Genomic DNA, 18,176 nt, shown 5'->3' with positions numbered 1-18,176 from the left:
CAAGAAAAATCTCCAACTATTTATTGAAAAATAATCCATGTAAAAGAGTGAACTCATGCAGTTCAAACCTGTATTATTCAAGGGTTAACTATACTGTCTCATTTTACTCTACAATTAATTATTTACATTCAATATTATCTATTTTATCTTTCCCCCAAATAAAGCTACTCTGTAATGTTACCCTATATAGGTAAGGCACTTCAAACAGAATCCAAACCTACTTCTTCCTCTACACATGTATTTTTGAAGAACTTAGTTATTGAGACTACTTTGGGCTGACAGGCAATTTATTTTCCTAAAATGTAAATATGCTGTTGTGTCACTTTCTAAATTTTAAATTATGATTTGCATACCTTTTCTTCCTTTATGTCTTTTTCTTTCTGCATAGCTTCTTTTACTTTGTTTTCTCTTTTTTCTTTAAAATCTTTTTCCTTTATATCTTTCTTAATCTCTTTTTCTTTTATCTCCCTTTTATGTTCTCTTTTATTCTCCTTTTCTTTTGTTTCCCTCTTTTCTTCTGTTTCCTTCTTTAAAGAAACATCTGGCTCAGGTTTTTCTTCACTGTCTCTTTCTGTTTTAATTTTTTTATTTGGATGTTTCACAGAAGTGATCTCATCCTGGAAAGTGCAAGTATGGCCAATGTATTACTAACCAAATCTTGACAAAGACTAATTTCTTTCATTTGCATGACTATGGACTGCATGTATGTGGATTCTGAAAGAAATAACCAAGAATCCCATTGATAATGTTACATGCAATATTCACCTTCCTAAAGACTAATAAGCTAGCCTAGTCCTATTCAAAAATTCATAATGAAATTAAAGGAGACAGAACTTCATTCAAACGGAAAATGTTTGAAAAGGAAGGACCTTTGCTCTAGCCCTCTACTGATATACTGTATTCTAATGGATGGGTAGAATTCTGTTCTGTAAAGGAAACTGTAATGAACTATAAAAAAGAACTTCACTTTTACCTAAAAGTGAAAATTAAGGCCATCGTTCAAATTTCAAATGTTAAGTATACTAAAACAGATATGTTCCCTTTTTATTTAACAGGCTGCTTTTCTAAAACACATTCTTACCTTATCATCATCTTCATCAGACTGTTCTGAGGGCAGGGGAGAAGAATCACTCTTTATGTCCTCTTTCACTTTTACAGACTTTATTGCTTTATTCTTCTTAGTTCTTGCTTTTCTCTTCTTTAAACCTCCCTAGAAGTAATTATTTTTATTCTAACCAACTTCATAGATTCTATTAAAAAAATAAAACTTCAAATACTAAATCTAAAAAGCTAAAAGAACCAGCCCTGAGTCTGTTAGTAATAAGCTACACCAATCTTAGACAACAAAAGTGATATGTAACTTAATGAGTTAGTTTCACTATTTTTGTGAATAAATGCTAACCAACAATAATTAATAATTCTTAAAAAAAAAAAAAAGAATTAGAGAGAAGTACAAGTAGAAACAGGAGGATTTTTCACCTTGCTTGGTATCTTTAACTAAAGTCAATGCTACCAGAGATAGCACTAGAAAATTATTTTTAACAGTACATAAGTAGTTATTGACATCATGGTCATTGGTAAAACTTCTAAAGATTGCTTTAGTTTTAGTTTCCAATCGTCTTTTTTTTTTCAGTGTCTTCCCACTTTTTTCGATCCTCCTCATAAATAAGTTCAGTGATCTTTAATGCTGTCCCTTAAGCTCCACAATGTCTCCAAATAAAACAGTAATGGACACATAACCTCTCAAAAGGTACTCCACTCTAAGCAAGTTACCCTGTTTCCTCTCCAAATACTAATGAAAAAAATGACCTAATTTCTGAAAGGTCTGACTTGCCAGTTTTATCGTGAATGCTGAGATAATTTAAGGTAAAACACTACCACAGTCAAATAAAACTACTAAATTACAGAAAAATACACTTTCAGCTCCTATTAACCACAGATCTCTAGGGTGATTAATAAACAAGATTTGTCTTACTGAAGAGTTAACTGCTCTTAAGCATCCGAATTTTAACTTACTGCACCAGAAAGTCTCTGAGCTTCTTTTCTTGCAAAATCTTTAAGTAATTTGATGAGGTAGTCTGCACGTGTCTGCAACTGTTTTGCTTGTGGTTTTTTATCAGGATCGTCTGGAAGAATCTGAAAAGCAATTTTTTCAGGTTATCTTCACGAGAAACTTACTGGCTAAAAATGCTTACCAACTTAAAACAAATACAATCCACTAACAAGTTACAATTCTTAAAATTTTGGGGAATAAATAACTTAGAATGCAAAATATATTTTTATACCTATGCCACAGCCAAAGAATTAGTTTCTTGGGAATGAATTCTGAATAAACACATGAGAAAACAAATCCTTCCATTCACAATGAGAATACAAAGTGTGAGGTTAGATATTTCTTTCCAATATACAATAGTGTATTTAACATCTGGTATTGTTACACCTTACAGTATTAGGTTTCTTTCCTCTCTCACTAACAGTATATTTAACAATAAGTCTACAAAAGTTCCTAGAATGCAAACTATCATCCATTTATAAGCTGACCCAAAGCACGCACTGTAGGGAAATTCCTACAGTGGGAATTTAAGCCATTTTGTTTTGCTCCACAGTAGCAAAGGACAACACACCAATACCTGAAGGTTCCCATTTGTCAATGAAGAAATAAAATACAAAAATATAAATCAAATGATAGGAATAAGGCAATGTTTCCAGTGTTTTCCATTCTAGGCAAAGAAGGGATTTTAGCTGGTGTGGTAGCATCAAATCATCCAAAACTCTAAAACATTATTTGATATTAAAAAAAGTATATTAGAGGGCAGAACTCTTTTTTGTCCTTGAATAATGTAATGATGGACTGAGAAATTTACCTTTAGCCTAATAATATGAAGAAAAATACAACTATGTTTTAATAACTAAAATATAATTTCAGAAGTAAAGCGGTATTTCAGAGATCATTTAAATTCAATCTCTTCATGAAAACCAGATTCCTGACTCCCAGTTTTTATTTCCTAACATAATTTAAAGGCAAAAATTAAACTCAACATTAACTGTTAAGAGATTTAAAAAAATATAAGTACCTTGTGTGTTAGACTGAGATCAGGATCCATTTTAATCATTTCCCAGCTTCCATATCCATACTCATAGATACCGATCAACAAATTGGAATCATCTTCTTTGCCCCAGTCTATATCAAAATGAGCTGGCTTTGTATGGCATGGGATAGTATATCTAGAATTAAGAAGACAGCACTTTCAAGTTTATAACTGCTTATTAAAAATTAATTTTGAAAAACATTATGAGTCATTAGAATTTCAAAATATCCTATTTTAAAAAATATTTAATTCAAACTAACCAATGACATATAACCCTTTTTACATAACTTCATACCCAAGTTACTGAATAAAACAAGTATTTTACAATGGAAGAAGTAAACAACTCACTGTTTTCTTTCTTCTGGATCTGAAGGAATGGATTTGTGCAATGGTATTAATTCTTCTTCATGGGAGATGACCAGCTTGGCATTCACCTGTACTCCTGATATTCGGAATGTTGGGCCCTTCATTTTTCCAAGTCTACCACCTTAATTAAAAAAATAATAATAAAGTATAAAGTATATAAGTCTACAAAATACAAAGCAACACATGCTGTTACTTACATAGTTAAGTATTACTTATTTATGTTTTATTAGAGGGGGGAGTTGCTGTTAAACCATAAATTTCACAAAATCTTTCAATACATACTAGTGATTATAATATTGCAGATGTAGATTCACAAAAAGCACTTCACATAATTGTTCTATCAACTGCACAAGATATATTGGTCTATTAATACTGTCAGCCTCTAAAGAACAGTACTAGTATGATTTTTCAGTATAACAGATTACTAAATCTTATCTAAATATTTTTGTTAGGTAGATGAATTGCAAAATAAGCATTAATGAAGTAATAACTATGACCAAAAAACAGTACCAATATGTGGATATCTTTGATAACTTTCCCAGGCATCCATACTGAAAGTATTTTACAAAAGGCAGTAATTTCTGAGGTTACCTCCCACGCAGATAGACTCTATTGCCTTCAAGAGTACAATTCTGTTCCCCATTTCCTACTGCCTAGGATTGGCCTTGCTTTGTTTTATAAAGCATCTTTTCTTAAGATATAATACCTACCTAACTATTACATTTTCAAACTTCCATTTACCTCTCTTTAAACTGCTCTCATTTTAGTATTACCTGTTCTTTCCGTTCCTGAAGAATTATCCTTTAAAGCTTTAATGCAACCATTATGTACCAATTCTCCTAGTCGTCTGAGGTCTGTCTCTGACTTATCAACTAATTCAGCATCTCGAGCAATTGCATCTAATCTGAAAAATAATACAGTTTTCAGGTAAATATGCAGAATAAAGTGGTGCCATGTGAGATAGACTAAATTTTACTCTCTTAAGCTCTACAAGTCATTTGCATGCCCTACAAATTCTAGTTCACACAACTGTTATGAGATATATAAAAACCAGGAAGATTTGGTGGAGAAACAATTCATTTATATACTCAGGAATAATAATAAAGTTAACCAGTTCTTTAAAGAGCAAATGTATGCTCCAAATATGAAGAATATTTAATAATTCGGTGAAAGCTCTTCAGAACTGATCAAATCTTGAGTTCAAAAGGAAGTGGTTAAGCATTACGACCATTACAAATGAAAAAGGTTATAAGTAAAATTCTGTAATTTTTTGTTACTATGCACTTTATAGATAATATGAATAATGATTAATGTTCAAACAGTTTTTCATCATCTAAAATAATTATGCAAGTATTTCAGGCAAGTCATTTCAAAACAGAAAAATCTCTATTTTAAGATGGGGTTTTTGGGAGGAAAAACAGAATTAAACCTATTTTAATCTTTGCCACTCTACATCCAGAGTGAGTTTTCCTATAACAAAGGACAAAGAATACTCAAATCACCAACACTTAGTAAGATTAACAGATAACTTAAAAAAACTGTCTTGACACTTTGATTTTTAATAGTTTGTATAAAAGAAGCTGTAATTAAGGAAACTTAAGGAAACTTTCTCTAGTAAGGGAAAATAGAACTGGTCTTTAAGTCAGAATACTAGGTTAGCAACTAGGTTTCTCTATGGATGAATTTGCTGTTTTGTTAAGTTTGTGATGAAAAAGATAAAACATTTGAAAAATGAAAAGTATTTTATAGAAAACTTTGTAGATAAAATTTTAAGGAAAAGTATTAAGGATATTACAAAAATATTTTAAAAATCTGTTTGAAATTTGCTTTCTACAGATTAACTTTGTAAATGCCCTAACTTAAAAAATAAACCGAATGTATTGAAATATACATTAATTACTCAAAAGGGCCACTATTCTGAGCCACATTTTAACAAAGTAGCTAAACTTTTATGAATATTAACATAAATAAAGCTGGTAGCATGTAACACATTCTATAATTCTGAGAATGGCAAACGTATTTACCTTTCCAGAGGGCCACCAAATTTCTTGTAACTCTTGATAAACCTAACAGAGAATAATCGTTTAGTTTTAAGTGTGGGCTTCACTGTCCATTAAAAGATAGATGTATTTATAAATATAGAGAAATAAGAAAATATTTGTTAGTGTAAAAATTAATTCAAGGCACTGTTACTAACAAAAATAAACTATGCTAGAAACAAAAATGTTAAAACATTAAGATATACCAAGTAAAACAAGACATACTTTAATACCCACAATGATGTTTAGAAGCCAATATAAATAAAACAAGAGAAGCTAAATTTTATTTTAGAAATTACTTTATTATTTTCAAAAGACAAAAAAGATTCAAGGCTACCATGAAGTGTCTCCAGAGTTATCAATCATATTACATCTCCTTACATCCCAAGTGTTGATAAAACCACTGAATATAGCTTTAATTCAGAAGATGAATGGTATTAAATCAGCAATGGAAAATAAAAATTTTACTTAAGAACAAAACTACCCAAATGGTTGATGGTTGATGGTTGAGGGAAAATACCCAGGAAAATTAGATGTTGAAATGCCTCTTCAACTAAAGATAGAAAGTGCAGCAAATCAGGTGGTCATAAAAGTACCCTTAATAAAATCTAACAATATGTTTACTTTTCTGGTAGAAAGAATGAAGAAGAACTTTACTGGTAAGGTCTGTGATTTAAAAGAAAAGAGTTACAATGGCTTGAAAGAAAAATTTAACAATGAATAACTTTTTCACAAATTTCATAAGCAAAAATATTGCATAAACAAAAGTAAGCTGCATCTCATTCTTCTTAAATAAATTTGTATATACAAACAAACATTTCTGAAAGAAAAAACAATTAATCCTGTATGGCCAATCTTACCTCAGTTCCCACTTGGACATATCAGAAATATTTTTAACATAGTTACTCTCAAAAAAGCAAATCACCTCAGTGTTCAAAAACTAGAAAAATATGGAACTAAATTATTCCCAATAAAAATAGTAATTCTGAGAGGCATAAATGTGGTGTGACTTTTTTTTAAATAAACCTAATGTATTCAAATATACATTCATTTTCAAAAGGGCCACTATTCTGAGCCACATAATAAAACCAGAAAAATTTTGCAGTCTAAACAGACTAACAATAATTAAATAATATGCAAACATTAGATACCAAACTTCTATTTTTTCATAGCTACAATTAATATCCCAAAGCAGAACTACCCAATCCCTACACAATTATCATACATATTTGCCTCCTCTAAAACTTTGACTTTATTTTTGAAAATTATGAGATTTCTGTATTTTAATTTCATCCTCTAATAAAAGCAAGTTGAAGTAAAATGGTCTTATGTCATCTTACCGCCGAATTTCTGCATCACTAAATCCTTTAATATTCTCCCGAGGGATAGTCCGTGGCCTTCCACGTTTCTTTGGACTCTTCCTTTCTGAGACAGAATCACTATCAGATCCAGAGTATCTCCTACTTCTACTACGCCTCCCTTCACTTCCATTGAAACTAATCTGGAATAGGAAAATAAAAATTGAACCAAGTTTACAGTAAAGAAGGCTTCTGTTGTAAGGGCAAAGAAAATACTTTAAATGTTCTTCTATATGTCAAAATTTCTCTATAAACAAAATTAAAAAGCAAATAGAGAAAAATGCTAATGACACAGTTATTAATAGTCTCAATATATAAAGCATTCTTATAAATCAGTAGGAAAACACCCACTGCCCTTTTGTAAAAATATAAGAAAGGATATTGACAAGCAACTGATCAAGTAAAAGAATTAAACAACCTCACTGGTAAATTTTTTTAAATGCAAATGAACATAACAATGAAGTGCAGTTCTTTTTTTAATCCATCAACTTAATCAATATTAGACTATGCAAAAATAGCCAATATTGGTGATGGTACAGAAGAACGACAGTCTTACACCTCTGGTGGATATTTAAAGTGGAACAGAGGGCAATTTGGCAGTTATATCAAAAGCCTTAAAAAAAAAAAAAAAAAAAGACCATTCTGCTGACTCAGCAACATCACTCCTAGGCATTTTGTCCTAAGATGAGAGAACATGAAGGAACACTGGCCAAAAGTCATTTAGATCATAAAAGTGTTTAAAGAAAGGCAAAAAATCTAAATGTTTATTGAAAAGAGACTGGACAAAATATTACAAAGGAAAGCTGAGATGCCACTAAAAACTGTGCAATAGAATAATTAACATACATTATATACTGTCAAAGGGAAGAAAGCAAGTTCTAAATTAATATGCCTCCAATTAAATTTGGCAATTGATATATTTTTAAAGTATCAGAGTTATGTATACCATAATATAATTACTAATAGTATCTCTGGGTGGACAGATTGTTGGAGGGCTGCTCCTACCTTAATAACAAATCTAATCTACAAAATAAAAACTTTTCTTAAATGTATCAAAATCACAAGGCTATCTAGTCATCTAAAATATAAAGAAATATAGCACTTTGTAAGAAGAGGTGGGACTCCAACACTGGCTCACTTGTGAAGAACAAGAATAGTGGACATCAAGTATCATATAAGCAGATATAGGGAATTTAGCTAAAATTTGCTAAAGGGTGGGTGTGAGCTACCATAAAAGCATAGGATCCCTGGGAACCAAAGACACAGGGAGGACCTGCACCCACTCTCAGGTGCTTCTCCACAAACCTCCACCAGGTGCTCATGAGAAAGACTGGAAGCAGGGAGAAGATTAGAGAACATTTTCCTTCATGGTACAGGCCTGGAGAAAGGCAATAGTCACCACTGAACAGACAAGCAGGAAGCCTTGTCAGATCCAAAGACCTAATATGGAGGTAGGAGAAGAAAAAGAAAACCAAAAACTCTACTTCTAGAGAAAGGTAGCAGGAGAGGGATTAGGCAAGTCCCTAGTTTGCCTCAGTCAAAATTGAAGGAGGCACCAAAAAACTCAGTATTCAAGACAAATAATCTTGTAGTGTAATATTCTAAAAAACAAAAGTTAATGCCAAAAAATCTAGTACTGTTTTTTCCTTTTGCAACAGAATCCAATGTAGCTTAGCATGGCATTGTTACTCACTTAAAAGTTTAACAGTTTGTTAATTTAGGCCATAAAATAAACATCAACAAATTTTTAAAAACTCAACTCACACAAGGGATGGTTTCTGACCATGACAGAATTAAACCAGGGATTAGTAAGGAAGGTAGTTGGAAAATATCCCAAATATTTGGAAATTAAACATATTTCTTACAAAAAAATACCTATGGGTAAAGAGGAAGTCACACGAGAAATATTTTGAAATGAATGAAAATGGAAACAACTGATAAAAATTTAGGAGATTCAGAAAAGGTAGTGCCTAAAGGTAAACTTGTAGTATTAATGCTGATATTAGTAGTAAAGGAGGACCTTGATTCTGTAGTCTAAGATTATACCTTAAGACACTAAAAAAAGAAGAGCAAATGAAAGGAAAAGCAAAAAGAAAGAAGAACAGAGATCAATGGAACCAAAAAGTGGTTCTTCAGGGGATATTATGAATAACTTTAGGTCCATAATTCAACAACAGATAAAACAAATTCCTAGAAAGAAACAAAACTCCCACACTCAAGAAATAGGCATTTTGAATTGTTCTGTATTTATAAGATAAACTGAAGTTACAGTTAAAAAGACCTTCTAACAAAGAGAACTACAGGCCCAGATGGTTTCCCTGACAAATACTGCCAAACATTTAACCAAGAAATAATTAACAATTCTACACAAACTCTTCCCAAATACAGAGGTGGGAACACTTTCCAACTCACTTCATGAGGCCAACATTATCAAATCACATGAAGACATTACAAGAAAACTATGTATGGACCAGTATTTCTAATTAAAAGATCAGTTCAATTGTGAATACTCTTACATTACAGAAATATCTTTTTAAATTTAAAAAAGTCACCTGTTTGGCACAGTTTCTCATTCTTGGGAGCATATAAATTTCTTCAAGTTCCTTTTGTCTTTCTTCCTCTTCTAATCGTCTTCTTTGATCTTCTGGAATGATTTCTTCCCAATTCTTTGAATTTCTTTCAGGTTCCAACTCAATGTCATCTTCATCCATATTTGAAAAGTTGGCAACCTGGTAAGTTCCAGAATTTTAACAGAATAAGCATCAGAGAACTCCTCCTTAAATTATATTTTTCTTTTTTTAGCAGGGAGGAAGCTGGCATACCAGAATAAGACAATAAAATTTAAATATCCTCAGGATAATGAATATGAATAGGGATCAAACCAAGTATGATTGCTAAACTAAGGTCCTTCTTTCATTAGGTCAAAGTGCATCAAACCAAGACTTATAAGCTCTCTTCCAGGAATGATTCTGTTTTGCTCTGCTGCTTAACAAAACGATTACAACAGAACTAAAGTAAATTCCACAGAATAACAACAAAGTAACTTATAGTAGTAGCACACTAAAGCACCTTCTAAAAGAATTACCACACCAGCCATTAACTACCTTAATAACAAATCTAATCTACAAAATAAAAACTATAAGTGCTGCAAAACAATCCAATACTCTTATTTTTTTATGACAATAAAAATAGTAGCTAATAAGCTACTGACAAGATACAATATTTACATTTCCTAAGCTCTGCTTTCTTATTCTCTAGAAAAAAGGGATAATTAACAGCACACTAACATTTGTGAGGATTAAATAATACATTTAAGAAACTGAAGAGGCTGTTTCATAGAAAGTCATTATAGCTAACTGCTAATACTAGTACATTAAATAAACCTTATAGATAAATGATTAAGACAAGAAAGCTATGCTTATGCTACAGAAGGAATGGGGCTGAAAATACAGTTTATTCTCATGTCTGTTACTTCAAATGTGATGACAGCCTTAAAGCCAGCTAGCTGTATATGAGTTATTAACTCACTGGTATAAAAATAATCTATATTGACTGTATATTATTACTATAACTTACCAGTGACTTTTTTCAAATTGCCTATTAGTCAAAGTAAAAGCATATAGTATTAACTTAATGTAAAGAAGAGTTAATTAAATCATATCCAGAGGAAGTGTCTCCCAGAAATCTTGATCTCTTACCAGTATTACTGAAAGTCTTCTCATTTATTTCCCTGCTTCAATTTTTGCCCCACTACAGTACATCCTCCACATTGCAGCCAGTGACCCATTAAAATTACAAAGGTTTTTATTCATTGTTGTGCTCCTGTGCATAGCACATTGTAGGTGTTCAATAATATTTGAATGAACAAATGATACAAACTGAATTGATTCTTAAAAAACCTCAGTTCATGGAGAATGGCTAATATTCAGAGGAACCTACTTTATAGCAAACAATTCACAACTTACTCTATATGGTTGTATATATACACAGCCGACTTGTGTTGCTTAAGGACTCCTTGCAACCTTTCAGCCCTCACCAAACCAGGTGTATTAATAAGTATTAAAAGGAGTCTATTGCTTCCTTTGTCAGACTGATTTACTTGAGTTTTCCTAGTTGTGATAAAGCTTAATCTAATGATTAAAACTACTCCAATAAAACTCAGCGAAGTCTTCAGTCATGGAAATCTAAATAAGAGATCATATTCATTCATTTACCAAAATATTTGAGGACATGCTATTCACCAAGCACTTGTCAGGTGCTACTTAGGAAATTATAGCCCTCCCCATCCCACTAATTGTAATTATTTATAAATGATTTGGTACCTTTTTGACGCAGGTTTTTATTGGTTTATATTTGTCAGAATAAGGGAGAAAAGCTATAAAAGCAAACTTTAGGACAAGAATATTAAACATTTTTGTTTAAAAATTATCTTGTTGATTGTGCTTAAAGAAGAGACTAATAAAACACTGACAAAAATGAAATCAGTCCCTCTCAATTTATATTAAAAAAAAATAAGAGAGAAAATCTACCTTGAACTGGGAAAGCAATTCATCTCCGACAGTTAAAGGGCCTGGTTCATTTTCATGAGTTTCAGCCCTCTTCAAGATTTCATCTATATCCATTTCCTATAATTAGAAACAAACCTTTATTTAAAATATACTTTGATATATTTTTAATTTTAAAGTATAACATAAATAAAACAAATACATTTAATACTTAATATTCTAAAGTAAATATACTTTATTCTTATTAAATGCAGTTTAAAAGATGGCACATTTTGAGGCAAGTGTCTTTTTTTTTTTTTTTTACCTGGGGCTCTTGTTCTTCTCCTTCAGGTTCCTTAAAAAGTTCTTCAGCACCAAACTTTAAAATGGCTGATAACTCTTCTTTATTGAAAGGAGTAGAACTAAAATCAGGAAAAATAAAAATGCTCAACACTAATACTTAAAAATTTAAACACTTATAGCACTTTTGTTAACACAGTCTTTATGACAGATACATGACATATTTAGTTAGGTAAAGTATTATTAGCATACTTGCTTTGAAACTAAAGGATTTGAGGCTAGAAGATAGATTTCCACCAAGATTACAAAACTAAAGTGGTGAATGTATGTTTTTGACTAGAAAAGTACTCCAGTGTGTTAAAAAAATAAAAAAAAGGCCAACACTAAATATAATACTTTAATGTTCCACTTACCATATGCAACATTTCAGAAAAAAAAGTACAGTATGATTCTAAAATGACATTTTTGGGTAAGTACCTTGAGGGGGCAGAACCAGTGTGTAGCACTGTCTTCCCAGTTGTGTCCATTCTTTGAATCACAAGATGATCTAAAACCATCTTCTTTTTAGCCCTTTCAAGAATATCCTCTTCAACTGATCCCTTTGTGACTAGTCGATAAATATTCACCTGTAAAAATACACATGATAAAACAAAAAATGTAGTTAAGATTTGTTTTGCCAATCTGAGGTGTCCAAACACTGGAGTACAGACTGAAGCTCATCCTGTATGAAGTATTCAGAGATCAAAAATCAAAATGTAAATAAAAAAATATACAGCAATATGTTTAAAGCTAAATTTCCTCAATTTAAAGATTATTTTGAGGGTAAGTTCTTCCTTATATTTTGGTTAGGAGATTTTATTTGCTTTCTTTTTTTAAAGGAATGGCAGTAATTTAGAATTATCTTTTACCTGGGAAAAAAAGGACAAATTAAAAATTTTTGACAACCTGATATTAGTTCCCTCAATTATGATTATTACTTCATCATTCCACATAATCTAAAATTCTATAAATCACTCTCCTAGTTAATGACAAAGCTCTGCTATAAAATATAGCCTTCCAAAACAGACAAAAGTTGACGTGCAGTAATTTTATCTAATTTCTTAAGATCAGCAGTTCTATATCTAACAGTACCACCATATAGGAATAGTTTGAAAATTTATGGAATCATTTAAAATTTTTAATGATTAGGTGGGCTTATCAGCATTTACATCACAGGGACTTGGGATATTAGATATTCTGCATCAAACTGTACATAAGAGCACAATGAAAAATTATCCTGAGTCTCCCAAATGACTTTAAAAGACCTTTGAAAAATTACTTTAATGCTAAATCCTATTTTAATATAAACAGGCATTTTTATAATGTACAATATACACAAATTTTTAGGGTTGCAACTATTGTGTAACTAGGCAAGTAATTGGGTATTATTTTATTTGGACTCTTAATCAAAAGATACCATTTCCAAATGCTTATGGCATTGGTGGCACCAATAAAACTCATCTGTATTAGTCACCTACAACTACTCATGTTGTAGTTGTTGCACAGAAATATTTAAGAGGAGATCTGAGACTCCTTTTGTCAGATTTAGAACCAAATACTACTAAAACAGCCAGGTACATGAAGCATAGGAATCTTAATATTTCATCTATAATAAAATAATACCTTATTTATAATCATTAACAAAAACATATTTCATATTTTTCCTTTCATGTTTTGAAAACGTAACATAATGGTAAGAAATCTGTATTGCCATATTTTGCAATCTTATTCAAATAGTCTTTCCAGAGGTCTACCATTCAGCTTCCTATATTATCTTATCTAATCAGATCTTTTTTTGAAGTATCCTTTATTTTCCATCACCTATTAGAAAATGTGACCAAGGTCTTTTAGTAGTATAAATAGAATCTGAGTCTAGCTAGCTATTGCTGAAGATTTCAATATAGGAGATATCTATTCAGTGCAATTAATCACTATTCTCCATCTTGTTCATAATTTAGGGATATTTTGACTCTTCATATATACACTGGGCCCCAATCACCTGTAAGAATATTATTATTTCCTCAGTTCTCCTCTTTGACAGTCTGTAATTGTCTTGGTATGTCGTTACCCCTACTTCAATTTTTCCCTCTTTTTATAATGTACAAATAAGTCTGCTACTATCTAAGCAACAATAATTTTTATTCTTATGCACCAATATGCCCCTGCTCTTTTCTTCCTTTGTACTTCTTATGAAGAGTAAGTCCTGCTCTTATTCTCCCAAATCTAAACTTACTCACTATATCCTAGAATAGTCACATATATGGAAATATGTATTATTTGAAAAGAACTCTCTTTTCACCTAAATTACTGTTAAGGCACTAGAATGACTTCTCAAATTACATGTATCCATTTCAAAGTAGAAAAGGCGGTGCTAATAAAAACAGCTGTATAAAAAGAGGTCATTGGATCTGATGAAGTTAAGAACTACTACTCTAAATACAACCTTTCACTTAGGGGTATGAAATGTTCTTTCAGAGTATAAAAAGTACAGGAAAAAGCATGACACATTCTTGCTGGGGCTGTTTTATGGGAATTTTGGGTAAAATATTTTCAGTTCAAGGTTATGGATATATTTTTCAGTAGAAAATGTTTAAAACGTAATATAAATGTGCTAAACCTTTTTGTGCTGCTTGTTGCTATCTCTTGCTTTGGAGAAGTTTGAGAAATATTACATTAGATGGAGGTAAATGAATTAAAATCCAAGAACCAAGGCATCGTCAGAAGGATGACAGATGGTTTTTCCCAAGGCCTATTACAACTGTGCCAGACAGTTGCACAAAACCAGTAAAATGAGAATGGTTCTTTTGCATGGAGAATCTTGTAGGCACATCATAAAATGAGGCTAACAAAAAGGTAACAATGTACTCAGCAGAATATATTTCAATGGTCAAAATTAGCAAACGAAGATACTTTAAAGTTTATACATTTGAATAAAAAACATTGTACTCTACAGTTGTAAACAGAATGTATGATCAGAAGAGAATGTGTGATCCTATTTAGGCATGGTTTTATCTAGGTTCTATCACTTTAGGTGACTTTGGTAAATATGAGTTCCTTTATATCCTGTTTAAGGCAATGTTACTGTGTTTTAATGATCTTATCAGGATAAACCAAAATCATTTCCAAACACTGATCATAAAAAAAGCTTCTCAAAGAGTAAAATAAGGGGAATAAAATAATACCTGTTTCTTTTGCCCAATTCGATGAGCTCTAGCCTGTGCCTGAAGATCATTCTGTGGATTCCAATCAGAATCAAATATAACAACAGTATCAGCAGAGGCTAAATTAATTCCTAGACCTCCAGCTCTTGTGGAAAGTAGAAAACAGAAATCCTGTAAGGAATTACAAATAGGTACAATTTTATATTCTTCTAGAACTGTGACTGTGAATAATCAATATGAAAATTTTACAACTGATTTCTTTAAAACATATTTTCCCAATAAACTAAAAGGTAGTTTTTAAAAATATTAACATATATAAACCTCCAGCCAAAACAATCGACAAGACTCCAAAATACAAATACACATGAGAATAATGACCATCAAATTCAAAAAGAATTCTAAAGGAAAGTGGGCTAATTTATTTTGAAGCAAATTAACCATCTTCGGCTGAAACAATATTGGTAAGTGCAATAGTCTTCAGATATAACAGAATAATGAATTTAAAAACCCAACTTGCAAATCAAAAATGGCTAGCATCAATAGGTTTTCTTTATTAAACAAACTGTTAACTATGACTGACTAAAACAATTTATTTACAATTTAAAAAGCATTCATACCTCTGATCCTTCAGCATTAAAATGATCTAGAGCTTGTTTCCTCAGCTCCCCTTTTATTGATCCATCTAATCTCTAGAATAAAACATATTAAAATATAATAAGATAAAAAATTTAAAAAGGAATTAAAATCAATTACAAAATTACATAAGTATGAAAATGCAGCATTATTTTTGTTAAGACTGTAAGAGTCAAAAGTACTTATTAGGCAGTAAAACCATTCCCAGACATTCTATCTCCAGAATCTGTGCTCTGAAGTGCTAAGACTACTTACTCTAATAAGTAATAACAGCATTGGTTATCATCCTGCCTGAGATACATTGTAAGAGATACATTTTACATGTGAAGGAGACATCTGTACACCCCAAGTTTCATGACCCAATGTACTGATTAAACATTGATTAAGTCCAGTGTGGTTACTGGACCAATAGCATCAATGTGATCTGAGAACTTAGAAACTCAAATTATTGAGCCCCATGGTGCCTTGGGTATGTGACCTGATTTTTCTCCTTGTTAGTTTCCTCCTCAGTAAATGGGTGTAATAATAGTAACAATAGTAATTAGTACTTCCTTCACAGAATAGAGAGGATTCTATGAGAGAACATAGTAATAAAACATTTAGCACAGTGCCTGACATACATCAAGTGCTTATCCCAAATGTTATCTAAACAACTGATGTCCAGAAACAAAATGTAAATAGTGTTGTTTCTTTTTCACTAAAAATTACAATTAGTAAAACTTTTTACAAAGTAGTGATGTATCATTTATTAAGGTGTGACCTGAAACAAAAGATTGTTAAAAATTCTTCTGTCCAGGAAGTGATTTGGGAATGACCAGGGATTGAGGAAGAGTGTTTACAAATACTTCTGTACTATGTTTTTTTGTTTGACCATGTACACATAACAGTTTGTCTAAAAACAAACCAACACAGAGTTGGAGTGGGAATGGGAGTAAAATGGGGGAACATAGGGTGGTAGCTAAAGAGTAGGGTTTCTTTTGGAGGTGATGAAAACATTCTAAAATTGACTGTGGTAATGGTTACTATGAATATATTAAAAACAACTGATTTGTGTATTTCAAATGAATGAATTGTATGGAATAGAAATTACATCTGAATAAAGCTGTTTAAGAAAAAGAAAAAAAAAAGCAAACAATGGTACTCTTCCTATACTTTTTCCCCTAAATGACTACATTATTTTTCAATCATGTTCATATCACCAAACATCTGTCCTTCACAGCACTTACCACAGTTGTAATGTGATATTTATTTGTAATTAGTTGCTTAATTTCTATGTCTGAACATCAGGTTGTAAACTCCAACAGAGTAGGGATTATGTGCACTGTGGTTCATCATTATGCTTCTACTTCTATTTTACTACCTGCACTAAATATACATCATTTACTAGCTGTACATACTGTTTGCTATTTCAGGCCCTGTTCATAAAAGCACTAAATAAATTATAAGATGTAAAGTACTGAAAACTAGCACCTGACTCTAACATTAAACACTCATCCATATTAACTTTAATCATGTTGAATGAATTTGAAAATAAATATTGACTAGATGGAATATAAGCCCATTTTGATCTTTTGGGATGACCTAGTTTTATTTAGTAAACTATTCATTAGAATCATTATGAGCACATAGACCTTCAAAATCTCCAACAGTCTTAGTAGCATTCACAAAGAATGCTCTCTCTTTTCCTTCCTCAAACTGAAGCCTAATATATATGGCTGCCTCTTTAGATTTGAGCACAGAGGAGATCTAGAGAACTAAAGTAAAAATTAAAGAAAAATTGTTTTGCTGCTTAATATAAGGTCAAGAGAAAAAAAGGGAATGAAAAATAGAATTAAAAAAATAGTATTTTCTTAAAGTACAGTTTATATAAAAATCTATACATTTACTAAAGATTTTCAAAAGTAATTTTGTAGAACATGCTTAGGAATTAGATATAATTTAAATAGACAAAAAAGACAAGATGAAATGCTTACTTGAAAGGGGAACTGACGGTATTTCAAATATTCTGCAAGTATATCTAACATCCGCACCATTTGAGAAAAAATAAGAACTCTGTTGCCTCTTTCTCTTAGGCGAATTAACAGCTTGTCAAGAAGAATCAATTTTCCGCTACTACGGATTAGGTGCTAAGAAAACAAAAATTACTACTGTTATAACATGTTAAAAAGAATCAATTAAATGAAACAAATGCTCCACTTAACATTTTAATTTCTTTCATTATTTTAAATTGTGATTTTGTTTTTTCAAAACATTGAAAAACAGCTCATTTCAGTTTCCACAGTTTTGGAACTATCATTTTGCTCTATGACTTAAAACTAAAATTTTCCTTGCAATTTACCACCTAGGTTTTTGCTGTATTTTCAGGAGGAAAAAAAGCACTGTTTTACTCTATTTGCTGGTTATTGCACTATTTCTCCAAAAACCTGAGCTGAAAACCAAAGCACTGAAGAGAAGCAGCAACCAAGCAACCAAAGGCTTAAAGAGTAAGAAAATGTGTTCTAATTTATATGTATCAGTCACTGATCCCAGCACTGCTTAAAATTACAATGATCAAAGCATTGCTGTGGCTGGACGACCATTTATACCTTCTTCACACTTCTCTTTTGTCTCCCAGAAGTGCTCGGAAGGGTAAGATCTGAGGCCAAGATGTCCTTAAGACTTCCATTTGCCATTACCATGAATTCAGCATATCACTATTAGTGAATTT

General features: G+C 31.4%; 1 protein-coding gene across 5 annotated transcripts in view; it reads right to left on the bottom strand.

Moving 5' to 3' along the window:
• The window catches only part of CHD1 (chromodomain helicase DNA binding protein 1), a 74,262-nt gene that overhangs the window by 11,926 nt on the left and 44,160 nt on the right, over positions 1-18,176 (bottom strand). For 3 of the 5 annotated variants that reach the window (XM_037011922.2, XM_017665517.3, XM_073233519.1), the window contains exons 17-31: positions 17,443-17,595; positions 15,454-15,525; positions 14,858-15,007; positions 12,114-12,262; positions 11,662-11,758; positions 11,382-11,477; positions 9,405-9,581; positions 6,835-6,995; positions 5,480-5,521; positions 4,229-4,359; positions 3,438-3,576; positions 3,075-3,225; positions 2,017-2,136; positions 1,082-1,210; positions 354-617 (exon numbers count right to left, since the gene is read on the bottom strand). In XM_037011922.2, coding sequence (XP_036867817.2) covers positions 354-617; positions 1,082-1,210; positions 2,017-2,136; positions 3,075-3,225; positions 3,438-3,576; positions 4,229-4,359; positions 5,480-5,521; positions 6,835-6,995; positions 9,405-9,581; positions 11,382-11,477; positions 11,662-11,758; positions 12,114-12,262; positions 14,858-15,007; positions 15,454-15,525; positions 17,443-17,595 — 2,031 coding nt within the window. The remainder of the gene's footprint in view (positions 1-353; positions 618-1,081; positions 1,211-2,016; positions 2,137-3,074; positions 3,226-3,437; positions 3,577-4,228; positions 4,360-5,479; positions 5,522-6,834; positions 6,996-9,404; positions 9,582-11,381; positions 11,478-11,661; positions 11,759-12,113; positions 12,263-14,857; positions 15,008-15,453; positions 15,526-17,442; positions 17,596-18,176) is intronic. The other 2 variants (XM_037011923.2, XM_017665518.3) reach the window with 1 other exon arrangement.

This window comes from Manis javanica, chromosome 1 (assembly GCF_040802235.1).
Source record: "Manis javanica isolate MJ-LG chromosome 1, MJ_LKY, whole genome shotgun sequence".
Lineage (NCBI taxonomy): Eukaryota > Metazoa > Chordata > Mammalia > Pholidota > Manidae > Manis > Manis javanica.
This window is presented reverse-complemented; position numbering and strand designations above follow the sequence as displayed.